A 25752-nucleotide genomic window follows, 5' to 3' on the forward strand; every position below is an offset into this window, starting at 1 on the left:
TTCATTCACATCAATCTTAGTTGCCATGATATCTTTCCTCTAAAGCTGTAATTTCAAACTAATGAAGGCAGGGTAGGAGCATAAGAAAGACAAAAACATTGCTATTATTATCCATCAGTTTACATTTATTGAGAAAAAGCATACAAAAAACATTACAGTTAACGTGTACCCATATTACATACAATGTCAATGCAAGCTCAAAACCACATTTTTGTAAAGCATTCAATTTACCTCAAGTCCAAGCTGCATCTCCCTAAGACACTGTTCCCATCACAGTTGCCTTTTAAAGCCAATCTTCTTTTTACACACGGGTAGTTTCTGCAGAGAACACTTTTCTCAGGACGAAAATGCATTTCACATGCACGCAAGAGAAATATTTGTGCATACATACGAGTTTTATAAGCAATTACTAGGGAAGAAGGAATCCTGTCAACTCTAAGCTTTCTAAAAGGCCCACTCCTCCCTTCCTCCCCCCACTTCCAGACAAAAGCAAAATAAGAGCCCTTAACATGCAACGGAAAACTTGGAGATTACTCTGGAAGAGAATAGGGAAGAAACATTTTCTTTCATCTGATACAATCAAATACCACTGGCAAAATGATGAAACACATCAAGACTGGCTGTGCAAGTGAATAATGATCCTGTCTGCCTGGTCAACTTGAACAAAACATGACCTGTGAACATGCTAGACTGAAGATTATCCACCTGCCATCTTACTTCATGTCCTGCTAAGGTCCTGGCTGCAGAAAGGAATATGAAAATCTTTTTCCTACATCAAACATTCTGCTTCCTTACAGAACTTTTCAAATTCTTTACTTTCTACCTGATTTGTTAATACCCCAAGGGGCAAAAAAAAAAAAAAAAAAAAAAACAACTACAACAAAAAGTGCAAGAAACATACAGCTCATGGACAAGGTCATTACAGTTCTGAGAAAGTCTAATTTTAATTTTCTGCTGTTAGAGTAACTCCATTTCTTTTTAATTCTCCCAGGAACTATGAATTTGGAGAGAGTTGAAAAATAGCCACTATATTTAGAACAAAACAGCATGCTTGTACGCTCTGCAGTGACAAAGTCAGTACACCTCAAACGCTATAATGCTGAGATAAACATCTAACACACTCTAGTAACATTCCCATACACTGGCTTGTCTCTTTATTTCCTCCCCCACTGGCTAAACTTACCAACTGAAACTGTTAATATATTTTAAGAATGACAGTTATAATAAGAAGTACCACATAAAAGGAAGTGAAGAAATGACTCACCCCAACACTAATTCACAGTATCAAAATCCAAATGGTACACACCTAACTTTTTCTTATGTCAAAAATGAAGTCAAAATTACATATTACACTACAGATCATCAAATATTAAGTAGCTTGAGAAACTAAACAACAACTAGTGATTTAGTTCAAAAAGTCAAGATATCTAAGCTTGACCATATCGAAGAATATAAATTAAACTTGCTTGTTTAATATTATTAAATCACAGTTAAAAAAAAATAACAGATTATGGAACATTTATGGTCAAACAAGTAATACTTTAAAGAATGAAAAGTGATCAAAACAAAAATCATACCCTACACCATGGGATACATTTCAAATCTGTTATGCTTTTGCCAATTTTACCTTCCACATGGAGCCCTTCTATGGTCCATGCTCATCGGCTCACCAATGGCATACACTCAAAGGATTCCTCTTTACTGGTAGTAACTATCTCAGGACCTGATTCTATGAGCTATGATTTGGTGCTTGCAGCATCTTCAGCACTGTGTGTGAAAATGAAGGCAGGATTTTTGAATATTTTTCTTGAATGTACAGATAAGCAGGACTTTTGAAAGAGGAGCAGCACATTTCAGAAACAGAATAATCAACAAAAAAACAAATAGATGCTGCTTTACTTTAAGATAAAAAAAACAACAAAACAAAACCTGTACCAGATCATCTATAAGACATACAACATTTTAAACTATCAAAATATACAGCAATTCAGTTAAACTATCAAGAAACAAGATACACTGACTGATATATGGATAAAATATCATTTGCTGTACTGTTAACATTTAATTGGTGCACATGCTTTTCCAAGTGAAACATACTAATCTGTGAAACTCCAGAATCTATTTTCCTACCTTGTCATGTATGAATTAGCAAACTAAGTTATCTCAAACTGCCACTAACACACTGTAAGACAAGTCATCAAGTTCAGCGGCAACAACAAGGAGTTATATTCTTTGTGTTTACTTCTTACAGATTGAGAACAGTGCCCTACTACAGGAAACATTTGTGAAGGCTGTTGACATTTCTATCACAAGTAATTCCTGCATATCTTAAAAGGTTTTGATTCTTTAATGGCAACAAGTAGCTATTTGAAGAAAAAGAAAGAAAATGACTACTTATTCTGCTTGACTTCAGTTACTGCACTCTATTCATCTTTTCTTAAAAAAAAAAACAAAACCAAAAACATTTACCTAGAAATATAAACAGTTGTTTAAAAACTTAAAAAGACTTTCCACTGAAATGGAACCGTAACAATGCATCTGGGAAAGCAGAAGATTGCTTTTCAATACACAACCACAAAGATCTCACAGGGACAACATTAATGTACTGAAATATTTAAATTTATATACTTCCTTAGGTTGTGCTTACCTGTTGCTTTTTTGCAGCAGAACCTAAGGTGGAAGGTCTGGGAAGGCACTGTGAAGTATAAATAATTGCACTGTTTGCAATTAATAAAGATTTTATACCTTAAATGAATCAAAATCAACAGCCTCCATTTTGTGAATGATAAAGAATCCAGTGAATTCAATTTTGCTCAGTTTAGTACATAACAAATGCACCATTCTTAAAGATTATCTACAAAATACCATGCAAAATATCTGAACTATTATACTTCATACCCTACACTAAAGATAGCAAATACCCTCCTACTCTTTATAAGGTACCAGAATAATTCCTAATTATAAAAGGGATAAAAATATTTCCTTCCATTTCTACAGCACAGTACATACATTGCTAAATTACCTGAATAGACTACTTCAAATTTCAAGCCTCAACTTTTACTTCTCTGTGCAGCCACCCTAAAAAAGTTTATTCTCAAAGCAACAATAAGTTGTACCAAGAAAAAAGTAACAGTTATAGAATTAAAACATACCTACATCACTACATATCTGCAAACTATCTGACGACAAAGACAACTTCTGTCTATCAAGTGGTTCCAAAAACTTCAAGGTTACGATATGCATACCTTAATATACTGCATGATACAGCTGTCTCAAGAGTGCTAATGAAAATACTATTATTACCCAGATAAACAGCAAGGTTTTTTTTTTGTTTGTTTGTTTTTTGCTATTGCTATACCATTCAGGAATACTTACCCACAAAGCTCACATTATGTGTATGTAATATGTATATACGCAAACCTATGTTTCTGGATTAAGAAGCAATTATGATTTCCTAAGATAACAGCACTGTATTCCAACATAATATTCACACAAGTATGGCATTTTCATTATGTGGAACATTGACAAAAAGATACTGTTGCAGTTCATCAATTTGTCATTCTGATGTACTTACAGTGCAATGCTCCCTGAAGGAACAATCAAGGATGATACACAGCACAGTCCTCCTCACCCCTACAGAGCTAGTTCTATACTGGCTGGATCAAACCTGCACTTCAACAGACAATGGCAAGACAGACTGTATTGCATGTTGTCTAATATATGCAAAGAGCCAATAAATATGCAAAGAGCAAACAGGATTTCAAGAGAATCTGACTTTTAGTATGAGCATCAGAGCAATAAGAAATTTCAAGTATATTAAAAAAAAATAAAAATCAATCGATTCAAGTACTTGAGTATTTACGAAAATAGAAGTTATCTGCTCTGCAAGAAGTTCTCAACCACTCCCCATCACTCAAACAAAACAGCGTTTCAAGGACAGATGCAATTTCTGTAACTACTATGCATACCACATTGACTTTTCTACACTGAATTTTGAAGTGGACTACTTTTAACTGAAGGCTTAAGCACATTAGACTTAAAATTATAACTAGACTGAAAAAATCCTTAAAATAGTTATGCAGGAACAAGTTTAAAGTATTCAATTAAAAACAAAAGTCATCTGTTATAACAGCTGCACAGATCTGAAACAGTGGTCAAATGTAAAAGGAAATTTCACTGTTAATGCAATGGAAGTATGGCAAAAGATCACCTTAAACACATGCAGTTTTCATCAAATAGAAAGAAAATTAAGATATCGAGATTAACTGGTGCTAGGCAGCAAAATACAGCGAATGAAAGAGATCCTCCATCTATAACTATTCTGTAAGAGGGGAAAAACATGCTAATGACAAATGTTTAGACTCAACAAAGTTCCAGAGGGGAAAAAAAAAATCTCATTTGCGTACAGGTACCTTGATTCAGCATTGTAAATCAATCCTATAATTCTTTAAATACCCACATATCCAACTTACCGACACAGGAGGTTTCATATTATTTATTGTAAAGCACAAAACAGGCATTTTAAAAGTGATAAAGAATACATTGAAAAAGTACATTTATATCACAAAGCATTGACCACATAATTGCAAATACATTTGCTGGAATGTGTACATCTACACTAATACTAAAAACAAACCATTTTTCATTTCTACACAGAAATATTACCTCCTATCAGTAGTGATAGATATTTTGTACATTTTCAAAAACACTTTTTTTTTTAACCAAACAAAATTAAGATCTTCATCAAGGCGTCTGCATCCATACATTTAACAAAGGTATTTTCCCCCACACAATGAAGCAAATACTGTATTGTCCACTTCTTATTATTGGCCCTGTGCAGAAGAGATACATAAGAGATACACAACAAGTTAAAGAAAATCCTTTAAATTGAGCTAACTCAGGAGTGAAGCCTTTAAGAAAGAAAAATTGGTTAATGTAAATGGTGGTGGCTTCTTGCATGGTTTTCAAAACCCTGGGGGGAGAAAGTTTTTCCTTTTTCTTTCTTTAAAAAAATTAAAATCACCAAACACAGATAGATACAGAAATCATGTTATCAGGTAAACAGTCATCTATTAATTATTCTGATAATAGTTATTGTGCTAGGAAAAAAAAAAAAAAGATGCATACTCCAAAGGTAACAAAGCAGGAGACATGCAAAAAAATATCTATAACCACTAAAACAGAAGCCAGCCAGAAAACACACTGGAGGAATTTTATACCTGTGGTGCTGGAGGATGTTGTGGCATTCCCTGGGGACTTGTCTGGGCATAATACGCCGCCTGCTGTCTGTAGTACTCAGCCCATGCTGCGCTGTAATCTGGCTGACCACCTGGTGGAGCTCCAGCAGGTGCAGGAACTGCCTGACCTACAAAAGATGCAAGTTATATTGCTTTGCTGCTGCAATAGAAGAGAAAATTTCAAAATCTCACTGCCTAACTTGCTTATACTTCTGAGCAACACTGTAGCTGCTCCTTTTTACCCTGCCACTTACTCTACAACTTCAATGTAGAGATTTCCACATAGGTAAAACGGAGGTTTTTCCAACTCCTGAGCTATGGTGCAGAGCATAAGCCCTCATAACATCTGGTCCAAACCGATCTGACCAGTTCAGACCAAAATACAAGTTAGTAGGGGAGATCACTTTCTGTCACCTATCTAGACTGACTTTATCTTACACTGTACAGGCTGCAATACTTCAACTTGCCAGAACCTCTTTTATTCACTCCCTCAGTTTTGATTCGCTCAGTGTGATTTCTGTGAGTTATTATATTTTTTTAAAAGAACAATTTCTGTAAATCTTTATTACACAAGAGTATAGCCCTGAAACTTCTCAACCACTGCTCAAGGCTCAAGAGCCTGTAAGTAACAGTACACATGCTGATGCAACTAAGAACAAATGATCTTTCCAACAAAATCAAACAGCACTTCTAATAAATCTTTTACAAAGGCAGTAAGACTAATACACTGACTGACTGGTATATCAACAATGTTACAGCCGAACTCAAGACCTAAGTCATACCTTTTCAAGGAAAGTTTCTAGCAGGCATATTTGCTTCCTTTCCCCTTATTTCAGAAAGGGCAAAACCACTTGTTATTACCACTATGTGGTATTCACAGACTTTTATCTCAAAAGGTTCTCTGCTAGTAAGCAGTAAAGATGCCTATGAACCAAACACCTTCTCTATCCAGCCACTGCTTTCACACATCCAGACAAAAGCAGTCCATATATATTTCTTAAATTTCCAAAACAGAGCACTTCTTACTACTGTGATAGACATTCTTAAGAGGTTAGAATATTTCCATTTGGGAAAAAAATCTATCAGGACTGGATTACTGCCACTGAAACACGACTCACATCTACTCCCACATCACATAATTACACTTTTTCTAGTGTACAATGAAGCCAAACCAAACCCAATCCTATCACACTACATCAAATAAATCTAAGTAAAATGCAAGCTTGCATCCTATGCAGTTCTAAGACAGTGCCCCTAGTGTGACCTTCTGTTAACAAGAAACGGGGATCTTCCAAAGGATGAATGCTGGAACTTTTCAATACTACCCATAACCAACTCACCTTTTATTCAGCTACAAGACCACTGAGCAGCTCTTCTGGAGAACACAAGTATCAAGGATTTTAATAAACTGCTTTCTGTAGTATCAGATAGACTGGTTTGGGTTTTTTTTGCTTCTGTTTTTAATCCCAAACTCCTCAGGAATGAAAAGTGTGAGCAGAAAATGTGAATATCTGACACAGCACTATCCTGAATGTCTACAAAATACAACTTTCCATTTCCTATCCATATAACATATGTAGTTTTTTCCACTTATGCTGTTGGTATCATTAAAAAAAAAAAGCAAACAACCTTCTCTCCACTAGTTTTTGAATTATACAGTAACACATTTTCCTAGAAAAACTAACCTGCATTTACTGAAAGCTTTAGAGTTGAAACCGCATTACTATGTCCACTTACACCCCACCATATATTACAATTTACTCTTCTGATCAACAAGTTTAACCAAAGCTATCTTTAATACGTTGTTACAACCTATCCCAGGATACACTTTTCCCAAGTTCACTGAAATTCATAACATTATAATTCTACTTCAAAATTTTTTAAGCTAGGCCTGATTCAAGCTACGTCAAACCTAACACATTTCTTGTGCGCCATGATCCAAGAGTCTTTCAACATTAAACCAGCTATGCTGAGGCAGTGCTAAAATTCAAGAAATTAATCAAATACAGGAAGTTTGAGATGTACTGTTTCTGCCCTGGAATGCGTTAAAAGATTAGCAGTAAGCTGCCTACATTGCTCCTCCACAAAGCATTTCAAGTAACTCTAAACCAACACACAGAATTCAGCAGCTTTGAAACACCCCCCCCCCCCCCCCCCACCTTCAGTGTACAGAACTGCACTGGAACAGCTCATGTTTGTCAACATCTAGACTCACCTGGAACACACTAACAAATTGAATTGATTAACCAAATATAAAGGAGATATAATAAGCACAGAATGCTCATGTTTAAAGCAGGTCAAGAAGAAAATTCTTTATTTCTTCAATTTCTCAACCACCAGGGATAATTCTAGCAAATGAAAGCATTATTTTATACTACAATTCCAAGGCAACATTAAAGGACGGTTCCACAGTTGTAATTATGAAATCTCAATTATAAATCAAGCCCCCAATTGTAACGACAAAGCAATACAGTTATTAACTCCTACAATGTCATACAGATCATTTAGTGAAATGTGACTTGACATTTCTTGGGAACCGTTATCCTTACAAGATTTTTACTTACATAGTTAAATGCTTATTTGAACTCTAGCAGGGAGAAAGAAAAACAGTATGTCTTCAGTTCAAGACAAAAGCACCCTCTTCAAACATTAAACTGCTGTCTTATTAGCATGAAGTTTAAAACAAGTTTTCTGAAATTATGACTTAGGGTACCAGGAGACAGAAGGTTTGAGTCACCTACAAGACACACATACAGTAACTTACCGGTGTGCACAAGTAATTTCATTAGCTCTTCAGTCTTACTTTTAACTGTATTTGCTACTCAAAGCAAAAGTTCCTGAGCAAAACAAGGGTCTGAAAAACAGGATGGACCTTGCCACTATGTCCATGAATTGGTAACATGTAAATTCCAAGCCACTGTTATTATGCACTTAAAAATTATAGGCAAAACACATGTTCTCTGTGATTAGCTGTGTCCTATTAAACAAGTAGAAAGTCACTTAGGAACACAGTATTACAGTTTTTATTACAATATTCAGTCCTTCAGTTTTCAGATCGCTATGAGAAAAATCCACAGCCCTGACTGCAGTATCACATGAAGCATGTTCAGTTTAGCACCACTATGAGCTTACTGCCTTATCAACATAGTCTTCTCCATCAGCAGAACTAAAATTAGTTGGGCTCTGCACCCAAGTTCCAGTTCAATTACCTGAAACAGTACGCGTACAATTTTTTTTATAACATCTATTTGTGTAATTATCTGTGCTGTTAGAAATCTGCAATGGCACCCAAGAATGACCCACATAATTCTTAATTTTCTCCTTCTGCATGAGTGAGAAGGCATTACAGCACAACACAAAGTACAAACAATAGTAACTGTATTTGAGAGATGTGATATCACAGGAGTGTGATGACATAGAAGAACCTTCCCATATTTCCTAATGTCTGCTTTCTTAGGGTTAAGACTCCTTTTGGACTTCCTCCCCAGAACTACTTCATCACCTTTCAATAGCTAGCATTCAATTAGAGTAAGCACAAGACAACTGCAATTCTCACTTTGCTTTTCAGAGATAACATCAAAAAGAGAGAAATCAGAAAGATGGCAGAGCTCCTGCTAATAAATTAAATTACTCTTAATTTAAGGGCAATAAAAGAACTCTACTACCTTGCATTGACCATGTGAGCTGTAGTAACAGAGACAGCAAATTTAGAAAACAATTAACCCCCACCAAAACCTAACCAAACAATAAAAAACTAGTTAAATGAAACCTAAAGTAAAAGAATGTGCATTACATCTTAAAAATCAAGTGCTCCAAAGTTCAATTTTACAGTTTGATACACAGCTCTTGAAATTTCACTAATTTTTGTTTCATTTAAATATGCTGCACCAAAGTAAGTAAGAATAAAGGTAGTCATGTCTCGGCAAATTGAGACCAACTTGGCTGCAAGTTGGGAGAAGGAATTAAGCACGCCATTTCTCCTAATTCCAAAGCTTTTAAGATATTTTACTGAAGAAAACAGGTGCCATCCGAAGAGGGCAAAAAACTCGATCTGTCCCACTAAAATTAAACAAACAACAAATGAAAAATCAACAGATAAATCAGATGTTCTCATAGAAATCTATACCGTGTGCAACAAACATGAGGGATCAGTACAGTCTAAACATTGACATACAGGACTTCACCATTATAAAAAAACAAAACACTTTTCTGCCAAAGCATAAGATTGCATATTCTCTCTCATACAGTCAACAATTGAACCTTAAACTGTAAATGTAGACACACTTCACTTCTTAGAAGTGCATCAAACCATTTTCAAGAAGCTTGCAACAATATATAAACTTCAGTTTAAAGCAAAGCCCTAAGTACTGCAAAGCAAATGCTATTAAAAAAGCATATCATGTAAATGAAAGCTAATGATTTTAATACCTTGATCACTGAAAGCACAATTTAGGACAAGAAGGAAGATAATTTTGACAGCGCATATAGCAAATCTTCTGAACAAAACCAACATTTCCAATAAAAAACAGACCTCCAAAACATACTTGAAAACATTTTAAAATACTCAACATTTTAAGCATCTAAAAAGGATTCTTTCCCAGTGATAGAGACAGCTTTAAGTAGAAGGTATTTTTCCAAAGCTCATTACTGGCATGAATACAATTAAATGCCTTTGCTGTTATTCCCTGCTTTTCTTCCAAGGTTCAGGGGTTTTGGTACTGTAGTTTAGGGAACAAGTGGATAACACATTTTTCTTTAACTAAGACAAATAAATCTCATCAAATGAGACATGCTGATTCTCTACAACATCCCAATACAGAACAAGAAAAACATGCACACATACCCATTTTTTTGTAGTACTCCTCCCATGCCTTTGTATAGTCAACCTGCCCTGCCGGTGCTGGGTTTGGCTGATCTCCTGAATTGAGCAACAAAAAATAAACGTTTAAATAAAATGACTTTGGTTTTATGTAGCAATTTACAAATAATCAGATGCATTTTGAGTAATTCAATATTACTCAAATCTGACACAAGAAGTCTATGCAATATAAGCTGCTAAAAACACAAACAACTACTAAAAGAAACAAAGAATTATGTGAAGTATATAGCATGCAATCAAAATTCAGAAAAGCATACACCACTCACAGTACAAAATGTTAACTGAAATGCATTAAACCTCTAACTACTGTTAACATACAACTTAATACTACAACTATAATTTTCTCAAAACCACAGCAAGTGAGGCAACTGTTTAAGCAAATAACAATTAACTGGCTCGATCCCATTTTCACTTCTGACTGACCATGCTATAAAAATGCAAATTAAACTAGCCCAAGCAACAGGAAAATTGTGTCTGGAGTTACAAGACAAATAGAAGGCTACCTTCATTATTAATGAAGAAATAAAGAAAAGCAACGCTGAAGGCTGTAAACAATATTCTCCTACGAAGACAACTTACTTTACACTAAGTTCACCCAACACACGAAGGCAACAGAAAAATTACGGCACATCTACAACCACAGCAATGAGAAATTTATCCATTTCATGAACAGCTACCTTGTCCATTAGTTTGGGTTGTAGCTGGTCCTCCAGGAGGGGCTGCAGGTGGTGGCTGTGCTTGCTGCTGATAGTAGTGAGCATAGTAAGCTGCCCATGCTGCTGAATTAGGATCTGCTCCTGGCTTACCTACGAAATAAAATATGAGCACTTATGAACACACTGCTCCCAATTAACCCTCTCCTAGGCACCTTTATTTTCCTCCGAAGAAAAATCCATCTAATTAACCACATCAGCCTTCTAAGTTTTCCTTTCTAGCAACAGCTTTTTACTAGGTTTCAGACAAGTATAAAGTACACTTTCACAAGACTGCTGAGATAGTATCTTTCTAGAAACCATGCTGCTACAGCACCATTAATTTTCTAAGTAGAAACACATTAAAATTTATTTAAGCAGTCATGTTCCTAAAATGGCAGCAACAATGAACCATTCTAGCACCAAACAACTTCAATAGTTTCATTATAGCCTTGCACCCACAATACTGGCAAAGGTAAGGCAAGTATGTACTTCTGAAACAGAGGAACACAGACATCACTACGTAATGGCAATGTCTGTTAACAGTAAAACACAGAAACACAGTATTTTAAGAACCTGGGTTCCCATACGTGGCTATAAAGCATCACTGTTTACTTACAGCTTTTTAGTAAAACAAATGATTGCGACATTCGCATCTTCTGTGGCTATTTCCATGCTTCCCTTATTTTTAACTACATCTAGGTAGGCCAATGATGTTGCTTCCTAGAGTCTTATTTCTCTAATGTTTTTCACATATAGCCTGTAAGAATGGTTATTCTTCTTGCTGAATCACACAGAGATCGATTACATTAACACACTGGCAATCCACAAAAATTTCAAATCCGAAATCATGATGTTCTATAACACGACCAGCTTCCTTTAATATGATTTGTATCCTTGAAGAACAAAAATATCTGCAAATAATTGGGGCCAAACGATGAGAAATTTCACATAAGAACACATACACAAATAACATTCTAGGAGAACTACATATGGGAATGGAAATACGTTTTCCCCAACCCAAAATAGGTAAGCAAGTGACTGAAGAGAAAAAAGATATTTCCTGAGAAAAACACTAGAGACATGAAAACCAGAACACAGCAAATGTCATGCAGTATTGCATTAAGCAGTCAGATGTCACCAGTTAACATGCATATAATAGTATCAGCATACAGAAAGTAAACAGTTGGCCGTTCCCTTTTTAAATTACACTACTAGTGTTGACAACTGTGGATTCAAGCAATATTACTATACTCTGGGGACTGGGCTTCGCTTTTCTGAGAAGGCAGTCAAGGGATAAATTATCACACATTCACTGCGGATATGCTTCCACACAAGAGAACAGTTGCATACTCAGCTTAAAATGTTAGTAGATGTAAAATGTACAGCAGAAGGAACCACACCTATCAAACAGCTTGGATAAACAGAGAACAGTTTACTCATGACGATGCAGCCAATACTACACAGCCTCATTTAACACAGAGCTAACTTGTGGGATTCTAAGGTTACCTGGAAACAGCAAATAAGCGATGACTTGGTTCCACCCCCAACCCCTTCCCCATTTATAGCTATTGCTCTAGAACAGAAGAACACAGTGTAGGGTCCACTGAATTTCCAGAGAATCTGACTGTAGTAACTAAATCCAATACCATGTGACAATACACACATGGCATGGAGAAAGAATCTGGAAAAAAAAATAAACAAAAAAAAAGACACCAAAAAAACCAATCCATTTGTTCTGTTGAAACGAGTGACAGCAGATACCTGTACAGAAATTGTTCGAGTAAAACCTAGTCAAAAGAAACACCAACTTCAACTGCACCAACAAAAACTTCATTAGATTTCTAAGTCAAGTATTTATCTGAAAAACAGCAATAAAATTACTAAGACAGGTATTTGCCACTTTTCTTCGTAATACCATGAAAAGGTGGCAGTGAAAAAGACTAACTTTTTGGCAGTGGTTAGAATGACAACTGGTAGGCTGAGACTTCAGGCCAAGTCACTTTGAATCATTCTACTTTCAAGTACTGGCAACAGGCATTTTTAAATACAAAACAGAATGCATGCAAGAATACCATATATAAGTTTAGGAATTGAATCTACATATGGCTCTTTGCCAAGAACTGCTATATAAAAAACCTAAACAGAAACAAAACTCTAGATTGTAACATTCTCCAAAGTGCTATCTTTTCTCATTTGTTCCAGGATCAGTGGCTATCAGAAAATAAAATTCCATTTTAACAAAAAAGAAAACTGAAATCTTTCAGTTGAAGTTCTGAAGTTCTGTACCTCAAACAAATGAGGCACAAGTGACTCGAGCATCTAGCCTTACCATGCCTTCTGCGACTGCAGTTGAGATTCCCCACTTGCTTTAGTCCAACCAAAGGATGTAACTTAAAAACAGGAGACTAAAACTTCAGAAAGTTGTAATTAAGAAAAAACTCCTGATTTTGACAAAGATAAACAGAAATAAAAAAAACAGATCCTACAAAGATGCATTTCAAATAAAATACAAAACTATTATAACAAAGCCTCAAAATACATAATCCTTTTACTGTATTGAAAACAGCGCAACACAAGTTTTATTCCTCAAAAAAGACTGAACAAAATATGTTTGTACCAGACTCTGAGGAACAATCTCATATAGGTCAACAAAAGCTAGAAATACACAATACAGCATACTGTTCAAAGTCAGGATCAGGCTGTTAAAAATAAAATAAGAATTCACTGAGTATTGAAAATGAAAACATTCTCATTAAAGAGCTTTATGGAAGAATGTAGAAGCTAATCATATTCCACTATAAGAAAAGAATGAACATAACTGCACAAAACCAGATAACCAAGCACTTCACAAGAAGTATCATAAACCAGGATGCAAGATCAATAACATTTAATGAAGAAGCACATTCCAGCTCAAACAACCAAATTTCAACTTCTCAAGAAACGGGGAAAGCATAAAACATACATAAACTTATTATCTGTAAAGAAAAACCATTCAGATTTAACACATACTAAGAATGTGTATGTTTGTAAGGACAAAACACACTTGAAGCATACCACGCTACAGTAAACTGTGTGGCATTTCTTACCCGGATCTGGTGGATTTGGCGGCTGCCAGTGTGGATAAGCATTTCCCCATCCTTGTGGAGCATATGGGGCTGGAGGGCCACTAGAAAAGACCAAGGAATAAAATAAATTGAGAACCATTCTCAGAGTCACACTACAAAGAAGCTCACTGAAGCAATACTTACTGAGGTGCTGGGCCAGGAGGCCCTGGATTATAAGGAGCTGGGTTATATGGTCCCATGGGAGCACCAGGGCCTGGTGGCCCAGGAGGTCCGTGTGGGCCAGGAACAACACCATGAGGTCCATGGGGAACAGGTGGACCCAATGGATTCACCGGACCCTGTAACAGAAGCGGCACATCATATAAATAAACCGAGAATGAGGACTTCTCTGCCATTTAGAAATGTAAATCCGAACAATTAAGAATACCATCTAAAGGGTTTGATGGCTCTTAAATACATTTCCTTGGAGAATGTGGTCTTTTTGGTAACTGCTTAATTACGTTTAATTAGGTTAACAAATAGAGTTATTACTTCCACAGCTGCTTTAAGTTGCATTTATTTCAGTTTTCTTGATGAAGGCAACTTCAGTAACATACCATTACAAAAGTAAGCTTTAAATATCTATAAAAACACACAATTCATTATTAATCAACTTATTAACTGATAAAGTAATTTGCAAGTGAAATATAAGGAAAAAATCCCTCAAGAGACCAGCTTTCTGCTCTGTTTGGTTATAAAACAAAATGTAGTTGAACACTCACTCCTATCTTTTCTTCTATAAGTTGCCGTGCATAATCTATTTGCTGGGGTGTTCCACGGATAGTAAACATCTTCATGTTTGGATCTGCATTAGGTGGAGGATTTCTTTGAAGTTCTATTCTAGCACCAGACTGTTGGCTTATGCTTTTAATAGTTTCACCACCTATAATGAAGCATACAACTTTTATAAAGTTAATGCATTAAAGTGAAAATAATAAGATCCAATCAAAACAGAAAACCAACTAAATAGGATTTTAAAATAAAGAACTGAGAAGTCACCATGCATGAGTCACATAAGAGCATTTCAAGAGCACATTAAAAAACCCTCTCTTCAGTGTACCTACAGCACTGATTGCAGTAAACCAGTAAAAATTACTTTTAAGACAAATTGTTACTTAAAAAAGAACAAAAAACAGCAAAGAACTCATACTATGCTGGTTACTTCTTTTTCCACTCATGTGGAGATTTAACAGTCACAAACAACAAACAGTACACTTGAATACAACCATAAAGCCTAAACCTTCCGGTTAAAAAAACAGATTACAAAGTCCCTAGAAAATAAGCATATGGCAATGTGTTCCTTGCAGTGCACTACCAACAGAAACATAAATACCCCTAAACCAGGGCTTCCCATTAGAGAATCCTGAGAAGACACTTGTATCATTAGTGAGAACAAAGCTTTCAGAACAGGTCATATGGCATTTAAAAACAAAAATAAATCAACCTGCTAGGTTAAGAACTGAACTTTGTCAGGCTATTTGTTGTGTCTGAAAAATACATTACAAAAGAAGATTACCATTTTCAAGCATACAATAATTTAAAAAATGAAATTCTACAAGAAGTGGTCAATTTAATAAACACCAAAGAAACTGTCACAGAATTCCACTGCAAAAGATCTTCACTGTAATATATGAAAATTAGTTTTAGAATGACTTACAGATGCAGTTAACACTAGGCTGGTGGAACAAATTCAAATGCAAGTTGATTAAAATACACATCAAAGAATCCAGCAAACACTACAAACATAGCTTTATATACAGAACTGTTAAATATGTGGGTTAGAGAAACTGATGGCTTAACATTTAGCCATTGAGGTGTCTGATTTGCTGAGGAAAATCTTTCCTACCCGAAGTCTGATAGTGCTAGGACAAGGGGTAATGGTTTTAAACTAAAAGAGGGGAGATTTAGATTAGATTTCAGAAGGAATTTTTTTTTACTCAGACAATGGTGAGGCACTGGCACAGGCCACCCAGTGAAGTTCTGAATGCCCCATCCTGAATATCTGGAAGCACTTAAGGCCAGGCTGGATGGGGCACTGGGCAGCCTGATCTAGTGGTTGGCAACCATGCCTATGTCAGGGAACTAGAAGCAGATTATGTTTAAACTTCCTTCCAAATCAAGTCATTCTATGAAAAGAATATTACAAGTATTACAATTCAGCAGGACTGTGTTGCTATGCTGTATACAGAACGATATGCAAAGGCTTCCCTTGAAGCACCTCTTTAGTATGGCTACCTGCAGAAACAAAGTTTTTTTGTTGGTTTTTTTTTTTTTTTTTTTTTTTACATAGAGATGCCCATATATGTAAAGATACATTGCCTTTGCCAATGATTAATCCAGTTTTGCCAGTGGGAACAATAAAATTGAATTCCTGTAATCCACCAGGGGGCCCCATGTTCCAGTTCCCTTGTCCTCTACCCCTTCCTCGACCACCAGGTCCTCCTGGTCCACCAGGGTTACCAGCCTAAAAAGAAAAAGCAGTAAATTAGCATACTCTAAGAAAATTACTGCAAACAAATCTTAAATGCTATAGCTGGTTACTTGCTCGGAATAATCACATCATTTGTTAAGAAAAATCTGATGTTTTACCAAGTTCTGATAAAGTAAAATATTACAGAACACCTGAATTACATTTTACATGTTTTATACAATTTTGCATACCAAACATGAAGAAGGACGGTCAAACTAAAATAGCAAGAAGTATCACATGTACAAACATATAATTTCTGAAAATGTAGTGGTGAGGCCTAACTCATGAAAAACAGTTTTTCAACACTGATTTCGACTATAAGTAACAGCATACTGGTTATTAAGATAACAAACAAAGCAGCTCTAAAACAGAGAGATCAAATACTGTTATGTGTTTGAATCAGTATTACCATTGCCAACTTGATTATCCCAGACATAACTTAGAAGGAAATTCAGATGATACCATCACAGTATTTTCTTGTTACATGCTATTTTTAAAAATTCTCAGGGTTTCCAAAAGCCAAATAGGAGATTTAAAATAACATTAAGTATTACCCAACCTGAACACTTCGAAGGAGATCTGTAATAATTTCTGCAGCGTGTTGACATCTGTCAGGAGGCCCTGTGATTTGGGCTATTCTATCTGGAGTTGTTCCATCATCTGGAATAAAAACAAATAATTACAGTACATGCAAACAATAAAATTTATTCACAAAAACATACAGAAAACATTACCCACCTGGCTTAAATTGGATCCTAACACCAGCATCATTTTGTATCTTTTTTATCATCTCCCCATTTCTTCCAATTACAATACCTACAGCAAACCGTGGTATTGGAACCTTAAATAAAATTAAAGGGTAACATATTAGAATGGTAAACTAAGGTCAGCCCTATACCACTCAAGGACTTTTGAATAGTGACTTTTTATTTTATTTTTTAATACCAACTATCAAGCCACAAGCTCAATAAATAATGGAAGAAAACATCAAAAATAAAGAAATAAGCTGCACTGCAGATCCTTATAATGGCAGAAATTGCAGTGGATATTATACTCTCCACGGAAAAGGAACGTAAGTTCTAACAAGCCTAAATAGCAGATTTCAGTAGGTGAAACTCTCAGCTTCACCTCTGATCAAGCTATGAACTCATAACTTGCATAACAGGTAGAATACACTAATGTCCAAATTCCATCATTATATACCATTATATACTTAGCTATAAAACTTACTTCTTTCATTTAAAAGACTTAAATTCTCCAGCTATCTGAGGCTCTTCAGAACTGCTGGTAATATAAAATGAATACTGCATACCACTTAAAGGCAAAACTTAAGCAATTAGCAAATACTACTTACACACAATTACTTTCAGAATCTAGTTAAAAACTTTCAACAATATTAATCACTTTAACATTTTAACATTAACATCTCAAAATACAGTGAACAAGTTTTTCAACCGTGCTTACGTCTATCCCTTCATTTCCTCCTATTCTTGACCCATATTCGTTGCGCACCTCTCTAAAGCCACCTTGATCACGAATTAACTCCAGCACCATTTCCTTGGCTTGCTAAAAACACAACGAAAGTTAATTTAGATACTGCAACATCTGCACAGATTTAAAAACCCTCTGAATTCTGAAGGACTCCTTACTTGAACTTTATAAGGGTCTCCAGTTATCCTAAGGGGTTTGTCAGCACCAGTGTTCTGTGGACCATCTTGAATCATGACCATTTTGACACCTGCTCGCTCCTATTCAACAAAAGGGAGGTCAATCACACAAACCCAGATGTAAGACTACCACACACTTTAAAAACAGACACACATACCTGTAATTGCTTAATTGTCTCTCCACCTTTACCAATAACTAATCCTGCTTTACTTGCTGGAATCATGATTTCTTGGACTGCGTTTCCAGGTCCATCACCGTGATGAAAGCCAGGTGCAGGTCTTCCCTTTTCAACTATCTGATCAAGTAATCTTTTTGCTGATCTGTGAAAGAACATACATGCCTATAAATACACTTATTCTCCCCCAATTATCACTTACCCAAGTCTGTTCTCCCTGGAAGAAATCAAATTAAAAGATCTCAAACCCCTTTATTCACTTAAGTTTCAGAAATGCATCAAGGAGACCTGTTGCTTCATCAACATACACTTCACAAGTCCTTGAACGCACCCCTGTGTACCTTCCTTTATGATCTCGAAAGAAAAAAGGTAATCTGATATCAATGATGATGCAACTCTCTTAAGGGAACTGTTTTAATTCTTTTCCCAGGTCTCTTTCCAATGTGTATTCTAGCACCAAAACACAGAACACACCTAACAGCTTCTTTAACAGTCAAAGGTATTCTCTCTCTCTGCTGGCCTATGGTTAATTTCCACAGCCTTGGCAAAAAGCATCTTTAAGATCACTATCTCCTAACCTGCTGAGTTAGGGCTACCCCTAGCACAAACACAAGCAAGGTGGAGAATGGACTGAAAGAAGCTCTGAGAAAAAGGATTTAGAGGTGTTGGTTGGTGTTAAAACTCAATAAGACAGCAATATACATATGGCTTTTTAGACTGCAAGCACACTCTAGGCTGCATCAAAAGGATCATCGCTAACAGGATGGGGGAGGTAATTCTTCTCTGTTGAAGACCACACGTAGAGTATTGCATTCAGAGCTGGGGACATAGATCTGTTAAAATGGGTCCGAAGGATGATGAGAGAGAGAGAGCAGAGTTTCTTATGATAAAGTTCCAATGTATCAAACAACAGCTAGGCTGACAGAACTGCCTTTGAGTTCTAATTAAACCATCTGCAGAAACAGCACACACACACACAAAGAGACTTTATCCTGAACTGCTCACAGGCTGAAATTTCAACTCATCCACATTATCAAACTGATTCTTTCCTTCCTTGATCAAAACAAGCAGAGAAGGGTCTGTAAGTTACAAGGATTCAAGTCATCAAATGCACAAGGATTTTTTTTTCCTGTTGTTTGCTTCATTGAATCACAACATACATGGCTGTGCTAAAAAAAAAAAAAAAAAAACAAACCAATAAATGTAGGCTGCACAATATGCAGCTAAACTGAAAAACACCAGGAAATCCCAAAGACTGCAAAATTATCATCAGCTGAAAAATTTCTGCAAACGAAACATAATCACTCTAAGAAATAAGGAAGAACTCAGTACATTTCTATCAGAATCCTAGGAAACCAATGGCAAAGAAACGTGGGACACCTAAAACCATCTTGATATCACAACATAAAAGGTAGCTCATTTACCAAATACAAAAGTAAATGTTACCTCCTCAAAGATGACTATTTTGCCTGACTATAATTACACAGGGAAAACTTAATTAAGGGAAAAAATGGAAAAAGGATTATTAAAACTTTAAGCATTAACTAGAGGAACTGAGATAGCCACAGTTTATTCTTGTCTGGTATGTTAAAAATCACACAAAAAATGAAATTTTATTCTAACTTTACTTTTAACTTCAATAATTAATTTAGGCAACCTAGAGTGACAGAACTTTTTCTTTCACCTACAAGCAGCTAATTTTGGAGCATTTCATGTTAAGGCTTACAAACAACATAAAAGAAATAAAAAGGACCATAATAAACCTAGCATTAAAATCCATTAGTTACAGCTGCTGTTCAATTCTGCATGAAATGTAAGGGTACTGGTACTTCTAACCATTACAAGAGCAGACAAAAACAAGTATATACACCTCACATACAGTCAAGTGCCATCAGAGTCAATTCATTATTACGGTATTAACACCAGCTACGAACTCTTCCCTGTAACATGTGAGCTGAATAGACTGTAATTAGAAAGGAAACTCCCATTAAGGAAGGACATTATGAACGGTAGCATACTTAGCTGCAAGGTATAAGGTGAATGCCACAATGCTTTAGAAAGGAAAATCGTGTAGCTGTAGGCCTTAACTGAAACTATAAAGTGGGAGCAGCTAATGAGTCACTACCAAATATACTAATACAGCTAAGATCACTCCTAGCCAAGCCAGGACAAGGAGGTCTTCAAGTATAAAACTTCAGTCCCAGTAAAAAATGATTTTGTTATCACCTTCTCCTCTCAGCACAGGAAGGCTGAAGTGCATTTTGCTGATCTGCATTACTACTGTACCTTTGGTTACAAAGTTTAAACCGAATACAAATTTAAGAACTGTCAAACTGCAACTTGAGTAACACCTTCTCTTAAACATTACTTATTCTCTTCATTTCCCCTGCAATCTTTCAAATTACAGTTAAGTTTCACTTTTGCATTTTAGAATTTATTACTATTTTTTAGCATTCACTTACACATTTTGTTCTCAAGAAGTATGCACATGGTTAGATAAACACTACCAAAAACATGTTACGGACTTAAAAATCCTAAGTTTAGAAATTATATGCATAATTCTATCTCAAAGCCACAAGTATGCTGAGGGATCTGACAACAGTATCAGGGCCTTTGTACATATTTACCACTAGATGGTCTCTTCAATGAAAATAAAATATAGTATCTAAATATTACATTCAGATGAAAAGAATAAAATGCATTGCATATTTAAGTATGAATAAAATACATTTATTTTACTTACTGAACAGATTCTGGTGTTCCAGTTAGCATGCATGATCTTTCAGGCAGGCCCCCACTATCTAGGGTTATACAATAAAATCACTTTAGCAGTCAGAAAGAGACAATGATACACAAATGACTATAAGGTCACTGAGTAAAGAATTCATTCTATTACAACACTTTGTGCTTTTTTAGTCTGTGATAACTGTGATTAGCACAAGAATTAAAATGTACCTTAAATGAAGGTATGAATGAAGGCAATCAGACAAAACAAAACAATAGTTACCAGGTGCAATCTGTATTTTACATCCTGACTCTTGCTGTATGCGTGAGATCTGCTCTCCACCTCTGCCAATGACTTAGAGAAAGAAAACAGAGAAAGATATTTGTACTAACAGCATCTGCTCAAATCCCTCACTATACTGCAGTAGTACATTCAGACTACTTACTGAATCCAACCATTCCATCTGGAACTTTGTACTCCTCTGTCATCACAGACCTGCAGAGAAAGTTAAATCAAAGAAAGATAATGGGCATAGAGAGACCAAAGCAGCACTAAATTTAGAAGTAATACCCCATTAAACTAGAGGAAGGAAGCTAGTGCCCCAACCACTTGACATTCATGCCTCTCACTGACTTTTAAAGTCATACACAAGCACAACGGCAAGAAAACTGAGAACATTCAAACGTGACCACAACAAATTTAATGTGAATCAATTGACTCTTCCCTTTATTTTCTTGATTATCAGGTGTGAAGTATAGGAATGGCCAGAGTATCATTAAGAAAAATTTCATTTATATGTCCATCGAAGGCAAAGTATAGAAAGAATACTTGGATGTGTTTGCTTAGGGCCAAGTACCAAAAACTTAAATTGCACCAATGGAGCTGACTGAACAATAAGCTTTGTTAAGTCTACCTCTATTTATGTTTTCAATATTTACTTTTCAGTTTTTAAGACAGCATTAAGCTCCTTTCCCCTTAGATCTACTTCGAGCTTTTCGTAACAGTACTAAGGAAAAGCAATTCATTTTCCTACTATTTTTGATGCACAGCATTAGCTGCCAAGAAAAGACAGACAGCAAGATACTACCAGATGCATTTTAAAGGTTTGGCGTGGGACTGCTGCAGCTAAATTTCAACGTATGACACAAACACTGAGTAACTGTTTTATGCATCAATATCACTTTACAAAAAGAATTTCCTGAAACTGCTTTATTTCAGCACAGTGGAAAACTTTACATAAGATGTAGCATTAACTCTTACCTTTGTTGTTGATGCATTGGTGGTAGTTGATTTCCAAAAGCTATAAAACAAGTTTTGAAAATTAAACTCAAGAAAATGCTTTAATTTACAACAAAGATTTTAGTTTGATAAAACTCATCTGCATAGACATCTGACCAAGTTGACTTTTTAAGAAGTCTTATCAAGGTATTTTAAAAAGTAACAAAAATTCTCAACTGTTGCTAACATAACCTCTTCCATTTTACCAAGCAGATTTGCAAATCTTCAAAGAAGGAAAGCATAACCCTCCAACCATTTTTTTCATCTAACTGATTAAAGTATCACCTACCAGAACAGTTTCAAAGTGTCATTCTGAAAATACTACACTTGTTTGGGATTTTTTTTTTTTTTTGCAACAAAATAAAAACTACTTACAGTCATTCTGAGGAGCAACTTTCTTAGCATCTGGTTGATCTGCAAAATTAAGATTTTTTAAATTTTTTTGCCAAGAAATTCAAGAACTGTTAACACCTTTTAGCGTGAAGTGCAACTTTCCAGTGTTATTTTAGTCCCCCTTTTTTTATTTTTCCTTTTTTATTTTTCTCCAATTTCAGGGAGTTGATCATCTGAATAGAAGAAAGACTCTCACGAACACTCAGCACTTGGTTAGTACAGCTGAAAAGATGTTAGGTTTTTCTGCATATCTATTCAGTAGTTTAACAAAAGTTGGAGTTTTTAGAACACGCTGTAGATTGCTCAGACACCCAGTCATTGAAACTTAACTAAGAAAAGGAACAAAGTTTAGGTCTGGTTGCTCAAGCTAATGATGCTTCTATAGTTAAAAAAAAAAAAAAACCGTACAAAAACTAACAATTCAAAGAAAAAAAATCTGACAACAACTACAAGTCTAGATCAAACATTTGAAAACACAACAGTATCATATAGCAATGCAATCTCAACCTGGATCTTGGTACAAAATTCCTATCCAATTATCAAGCATTTCACAGCATAAAACTTCAAAAAAAAAAAAAGCAGATTCAAAGCAACTGCATCACTACCATCCAAATCCTTTCTGTACAGTAAAGGAATAAAAGGCATAACTAACCTTCATCTGAAAGGACAAGATGCTTCCTTCCCACCCCAAAATATAGGTTATATGAACCACCATCATTTATGTGCAGCAAAAATTTAAGACACATTCCAAGAAATATTTGTGTCTATCCAGAAAGATCCACTAGTTTATGTCATGTTTACATACTAAACACAGGTAATAAATAAAAATTCCTGCCTTTAAAAGGAGAGGGCATTCCCTCCCAGTGTGTTGTACTGCTCGGACTTGTCCAAGAGCCATCTACACATAAAATAAAAAGAATACATTACATATATCATCTGAAGCATCATTAGCTCATTTTTGTATATTAAAAACCTCACCATCAATAGAAAAAAAACTTTATTACAGGACACAAGAACTCCTGATGTAAAGCCTTAGTTACATTCTGTAGACTGAGTTTTAACCCTCTCAAAAGAAAAAAAATCAGAAAGCATTGCCCTTTTGTATGACCTATGAGAACATTTCAACAAGTTCAGAGATTTCTTTCCGTTTTTTAGCCAGGACTTTGTGAGTATACTAAACATATCAAACCCCATTCACTTAAAACTGGCTGCTTAGCAAGAGACAGAAGAGGACACACACACACAGTTCAGGAGAAATGTTTATTACAGTGTAAAGGAAATCCAAAAAGCTGCAACAAACTCGGAGATTCAAACAGGATCTTGTATAGTCTAATATTAAAGTCTATACTATAAGTGAAAATGTCTACAAGGTAGAAAATTTACTTTCCTGTTTTTTTTTTTTTTTTTTTAAGTCATAAGCTTTTACAATAAAATGCATAAATGTTTATTTGAACCTGCATGATAAGAAAGTGTATGAAGCAACCCAAAGAGTGACCACTTCTTATTCCAATTACAATTTGGAAACCACAATCTGTTGGACGTAACAAACAGAAGATTTCAATGACATACCTGTAACAAGCGTTTCACAGCCACAAAATTATCTGCTCCCCCCCCCCCAGCACACATTCTCCTCTTTACAGTTTTTAAACCACACTTCAAAATATTTTAGAACAGGCTTATGTGGTTTAAAAGAAGTTCCCACATTGAACTGAAAATGAAAAAACATGTCATGATCTATAAAGGGAACAAAATGTTTTTGTACTGTGCTATGGAAAAAAACAAAAAACAACACCTGAAATCTTTCTGGCACCGTGGTCTACTGAACAAAAATAAATGCAGCAGTAACGAGTGCATACCTCCATCCTCAAGAGGTCTTTTTTGTCCTCCGTAACCATAGTCATTGGAATTCATAGATGTACCAGCATCTCCTCCAATTTTTGCTGCAATCTAAACAAAAAGCAGATGTGAAGAAAAAAGCAACAACAAAACAGATCTTCTGAACAACGTTAAGCTCTTCAGATGATACAAACGACAACACAAAACAAGTAAACGGAAGTCTGCTGTAAAACAGCTCTGTAGAGTTTCATTTTTTAGTACAATCCAGGAGACTGGTGATCAACACCAAAGCTTTCTACGTTTTCTTAATCGATTAAAAAAACCCTACCCTTACAATAAGAAAGTTCTTTTTTCGTTTGTTTGTTTTTTCCTACAAGTGCCTTTTCCTTTCCTGCCCATTCTTCAAGAAACACTGTGGCTCGACTGCTGGAACCAGTCCCGACTACACCAGTTCTTCCAATATCGCCCAAAACCGCGATCGGTTATTACCGGACGAAACGCGAATTTTGCCCGAGAAATCATGAAAGCATCGCCCGTAGCGCCAACAACTACAAAGGGAACTCCAGGCCGAAGGAGGATTTCCCTCAGTCTGCGCCTTCCCAACCGGTCTGAGCAGGTCGGCGGGCACCGCGGCCGCCTCGGGGGACACAATACGGGGCCGAGCACGGAGCCGCCCTCCCGCGCCGAGCCCGGGCCGCGATAACGCGCTGCGACCGCCGAGATTTCTCCTGCCCTCAGCCCCTGCGGCTCCGCGGAGCCCCGCGAGCAATGGCGGCGCGGATGAGGTACGGGGACGGGACGGCGCTCCCCTCCCCGCGCGGTGAGGAGATCGCGGAGGGCCCCTCCTCGCCGCCGCCCGCCGCCCCCCCCGGCTCAGGCACTGAGGCCCGGCCGGGAGCTACCCTGGGCACCCATTGATTTGTAGACCCACGTTCCTCACACACCTGCCTAGCTCTCTGCAGCGCGTCTTTAAAGGCATCGTTCACACCTCCACCTCCACCGCCGCCTCCCCCGGGCGCGCCCGGAGCTGGAGGGGGTACCGTGGAATAGTCCGCCATACTCGCTCCGCCACCGCTTCCTGCCCCGCTCGCTGCCTGCCAAGAAAGAAAGAAAATGGCGGCGGGCGGGAGGCTTTCACATTCCTGCGCTGCATCGTGCTCGGGGAGGGGGGGGGGGGGAAGAGTGGGAGAACCTCGCGAGACCTGGGGAGGGGAAAGGCGAGATTTCGTCGGAGGCGCGCGGCCTTACTCTCACCAGGGGGTGCCCTTCAGTAGCAGCGGGCGGGGCGAAGA

At 36.6% G+C, this 25752-nt stretch overlaps 1 protein-coding gene across 6 annotated transcripts; it reads right to left on the bottom strand.

Moving 5' to 3' along the window:
- Positions 1-102: 102 nt before the first annotated feature.
- Positions 103-25612, bottom strand: FUBP1 (far upstream element binding protein 1). Of its 6 annotated transcripts, XR_010622458.1 has the most exons (23): positions 25405-25605; positions 24481-24571; positions 22607-22645; positions 22214-22253; positions 21399-21448; positions 21236-21307; positions 20972-21029; positions 18211-18373; positions 18035-18133; positions 17850-17951; positions 17124-17226; positions 16945-17045; positions 16235-16379; positions 14638-14798; positions 14060-14214; positions 13898-13977; positions 10794-10922; positions 10081-10155; positions 5220-5365; positions 3575-3672; positions 2648-2695; positions 1628-1767; positions 103-318 (listed from the first exon to the last, which is right to left on the bottom strand). XR_010622458.1 is itself a non-coding variant. In XM_065740694.1 (21 exons), exons 1-21 carry the CDS (start codon positions 25516-25518, stop codon positions 3634-3636), a joined length of 2025 nt encoding a protein of 674 aa, XP_065596766.1. In that variant the 5' UTR covers positions 25519-25606; the 3' UTR covers positions 2441-3633. The 6 variants fall into 6 exon arrangements, 4 of the variants coding, with proteins under 4 accessions (XP_065596766.1, XP_065596756.1, XP_065596749.1 ...); XR_010622457.1 differs by having other exon boundaries at positions 2648-3672; XM_065740694.1 differs by lacking the exons at positions 103-318; positions 1628-1767 and adding an exon at positions 23460-23522 and having other exon boundaries at positions 2441-3672; positions 25405-25606.
- Positions 25613-25752: the final 140 nt, after the last annotated feature.

This window comes from Cyrtonyx montezumae, unplaced genomic scaffold (genome assembly GCF_038088225.1).
Source record: "Cyrtonyx montezumae isolate F1298 unplaced genomic scaffold, pur_monq_1.0 scaffold_1, whole genome shotgun sequence".
Taxonomy (NCBI): Eukaryota; Metazoa; Chordata; class Aves; order Galliformes; family Odontophoridae; genus Cyrtonyx; species Cyrtonyx montezumae.

Excerpts from the sequence above, each read along its gene's own strand:
- FUBP1 (XM_065740694.1), bottom strand. The coding sequence starts at position 25,518 with ATGGCGGACTATTCCACGGTACCCCCTCCAGCTCCGGGCGCGCCCGGG. Across the intron at positions 24,572-25,404 it reads CGCTGCAGAGAGCTAGGCAG|ATTGCAGCAAAAATTGGAGG; the intron begins GTGTGTGAGGAA and ends CTTTTTGTTTAG. Across the intron at positions 17,952-18,034 it reads GAGACCCTTATAAAGTTCAA|CAAGCCAAGGAAATGGTGCT; the intron begins GTAAGGAGTCCT and ends TTGTGTTTTTAG.